The 2,906-nt window shown below is 44.8% G+C and overlaps 1 protein-coding gene across 1 annotated transcript; it reads right to left on the bottom strand.

Annotated features, from left to right (window-relative positions):
• Nucleotides 1–1,018: 1,018 nt before the first annotated feature.
• LOC101282328 (protein FAM161A-like) lies at nt 1,019–2,560 on the bottom strand. Its single transcript, XM_033433908.2, is given in 3 exon segments — nt 1,019–2,376; nt 2,378–2,461; nt 2,463–2,560. Coding segments are annotated over 3 exon segments (1,401 nt in total). The 3' UTR covers nt 1,019–1,157.
• Nucleotides 2,561–2,906: the final 346 nt, after the last annotated feature.

The raw sequence follows: 2,906 nt of genomic DNA, 5'->3' as shown, positions 1-2,906 counted from the left end.
CTGAGCTCCAGCGACACTCGGTCTGCTTGCCGTTCCTCCAACGGGACAGGGATCGCCCTGCCTCCAGGCCTTTGCAGCTGCTGGTTCCACCGCCTGGAGAGCCCTTTCCTTAACCGGCTCCAAGGCTGGCTTGCTTTATTTGGATAAATAAATGTCATAAATGGGGAATGGATGTCATTCCCCAGCGATGCTTTCCCTGTCTTGCGTAGAACGCCTGCCTCTTCCCCATCTCATTCTTCTATCTCTTAAATTGTTTCATCTTTTTTTCATAGCACTTCTCTACCTGCTATTAGATGGTGTATTTCATTGTCTGTGTATTCACTTATTTTTCCACGTCTCCTCTCCGAGCTAGGCTGTACGTGCCACACAGGGACTGCGTCTTGTTCGCTGCTTTGTCTCCAGCACTTAGATCGGGGCCTGGCACTCACAAGGTGCTCAGTCAATCTTTCTTGAACAACCACTGTGCTAATACATTCCTTTTTTTTTTTTTTTTTTTTACAATTTTAAAATATGTATTGATTCATGCTTTCCAGAACGTTTTTTTCAAACAATTCACCAAAGGCCAATACTCCCCTCTGCTCTCAATGCTAAGCAATTTTTTCCACCCAAAATGATGAAATAATGTATATTTTTATACCTAATCAGTTTGTGACAGCTGTGATTCTCAAACATTTTTTAAAAATAGAAGTAAGGGGGCTTCCCTGGTGGCGCAGTGGTTGAGAGTCCGCCTGCTGATGCAGGGGACGTGGGTTCAGGCCCCGGTCTGGGAAGATCCCACATGCCGCGGAGCGGCTGGGCCCGTGAGCCATGGCTGCTGAGCCTGTGTGTCCGGAGCCTGTGCTCCGCAACGGGAGAGGCCACAATAGTGAGAGGCCCACATACTGCAAAAAAAAAAAAAAAATAGAAGATCAAAGTTGCAAACAGACCATAGGTAGTGATTTTAAAAACTGAATAGACAAAGCCTGACTCCAACTGACCAAATCACCCATCAGCTGGATTCGGCCTTTTCAGGCTACATGAGGACTTTGCTCAAGAGACCTGCACATATCAGACGGATTCCTATAGATGTCCTTAACAGCGCAAGCGCAGCTCCTGACCCCCGATGCTGCCAACAACAGCAGGGGCACAGAGAGGAGACCCTGCTGACTGATTCAGTTTTATTCGTCAACACAATTCTCTTCTCCACTCTCTTCATCAGCTTCACCTGTTTCCTTGTAAGAATCTTGGCTGTTGGTATCAGTAAGATAATTTTCTTCCCCATTCTCTCTCTCTTCTATTTTTTCTTCTTCATTAAAGCTTTCTTTATCTTCAGTGAAACTTTTCATCTTCTGATGGCTGAAGTACTCAAATATTTTTCCACTTTGGCCTTTCTCTGAAACAAACTCATCAGATATTCCTAGTGCTTTTAAGGTGTTAGAATAATGCTTTTCTGCTGTCATTCTTGCATTTTTCTGAGCAACTCTTTCAAACGGCAGCGGCCTGTTTTTTAATTTTTCTTTTCTTTCTTCTAGTTCTCGTCGGTAGTCTCTCATCCTTTCCTTTTCACTCTTTCTTGTGGCTTGTTCTCTTCCCCTGGAGGACACCATAGGCATGGGAGGGTTGAAGCTACAAGGCACAGACTTTGCAATTGTACCTCTTACAGGTGACCTGCACCTTGGAGACAGATAAGGCCAACATGTTTCTTTTAAATTTTCTTCACCTGCTTCAATATCTGACAAGATTTTCTCTCTTTTAGTGGATGCACGTGAGACTGCATGAAGGTCAGATGGTTCACAGACTGTCAGGGGTTTTGGACGCTTCTGTTCTGAATGATGTTTCTGATATCTCTCAGGACGGTCTTCAGAATCAGCAGCCTGGCACCTAACGTTGTGTTTACACTTGGACGTTTCAGCCTGTTCAGGACACTTGGGCTTCCTTGTAGCATAACTTCTGCGAGCTGGACTACAAGGCAGAGGGGATGAATTCTGTAAAAAGTCTTGGGTTCTCTGCTGCGTCCTAACGTTTCTACAGAGCTCTTCTTCTGTTAACTTGCCATTGATAGTTGAACCATAAGTAGATCGAGGTATAGGTCTGGCTTTAAATCGGTTTGTTTTCTTTTTAGACTTAAAAAAGTCTTTCAGCTGCTTTTCCCAAATTGCTCGCTTCTGTTCCTCCCTTGCAATAAACTTAAACAGCTTTTGCGAGGCCAAAAGAGCTTCTTCGTTTTTCTCCTTCGTACACCTCCTCCGTTCTTCATTTTGCTTGACTATATCATGATAAAGGGGGAGAAACACGAAAGCAGGAACTGGGTTGGCTCGGAAGTTTTTCTTACACTCTGATTCTTCTTGTTTTTTGAGCAGTTTGCGTGCCATTTCAATATCTGATTTAGATTTCATGTTCTCTTTTCTTCTGCTCTCTAATCATCATTTGAAAAGGCTCAGGTACTGTAATCTTTGGCACCCATTCTTTTGGCTTCTTTTTTTTTTTCAAGTGCTGGCAAGTCGGCATCTTCAAACTGAGTATAATCTTCAACAGAGAAGTTTGTCCACATGTTGTTGATGAGCTCCTTAGCATAGGTCATTAGCTAATACTTTCTTGATGTAAAAATATTTAAATAACCCATCAGATCAGACTCGCACCTTGGGAGAGTTGACCGCCCCCAACGCCGCTCCTGGACTGCCCCAATGCCTGCCCTCCCCCACCCTACGTCCCTAGAGTCAGGAGCAGGTGACCGTCTCTCTGTGATGCCGCATGTCTGATACAAAGGGCCTGAGAGCTGGGAGCATGTCTCATGCGCTCTGGTTGTCCTTCCTCACATCCTCTCACTGCCCGAGGATGACCACTAGAGAGGGCTCAACAACAACAAAGGCAGGAATAGTCATTCAGCTTAACAACACGGAGCCCTAGTTAAGCCTCACAGCAACCCT

The sequence above is a fragment of the Orcinus orca genome, chromosome 16 (genome assembly GCF_937001465.1).
Source record: "Orcinus orca chromosome 16, mOrcOrc1.1, whole genome shotgun sequence".
Classification (NCBI taxonomy): Eukaryota; Metazoa; Chordata; class Mammalia; order Artiodactyla; family Delphinidae; genus Orcinus; species Orcinus orca.
Note: the sequence above shows the minus strand (reverse complement) of the source record. Positions and strands in the feature narration are given on the sequence as shown.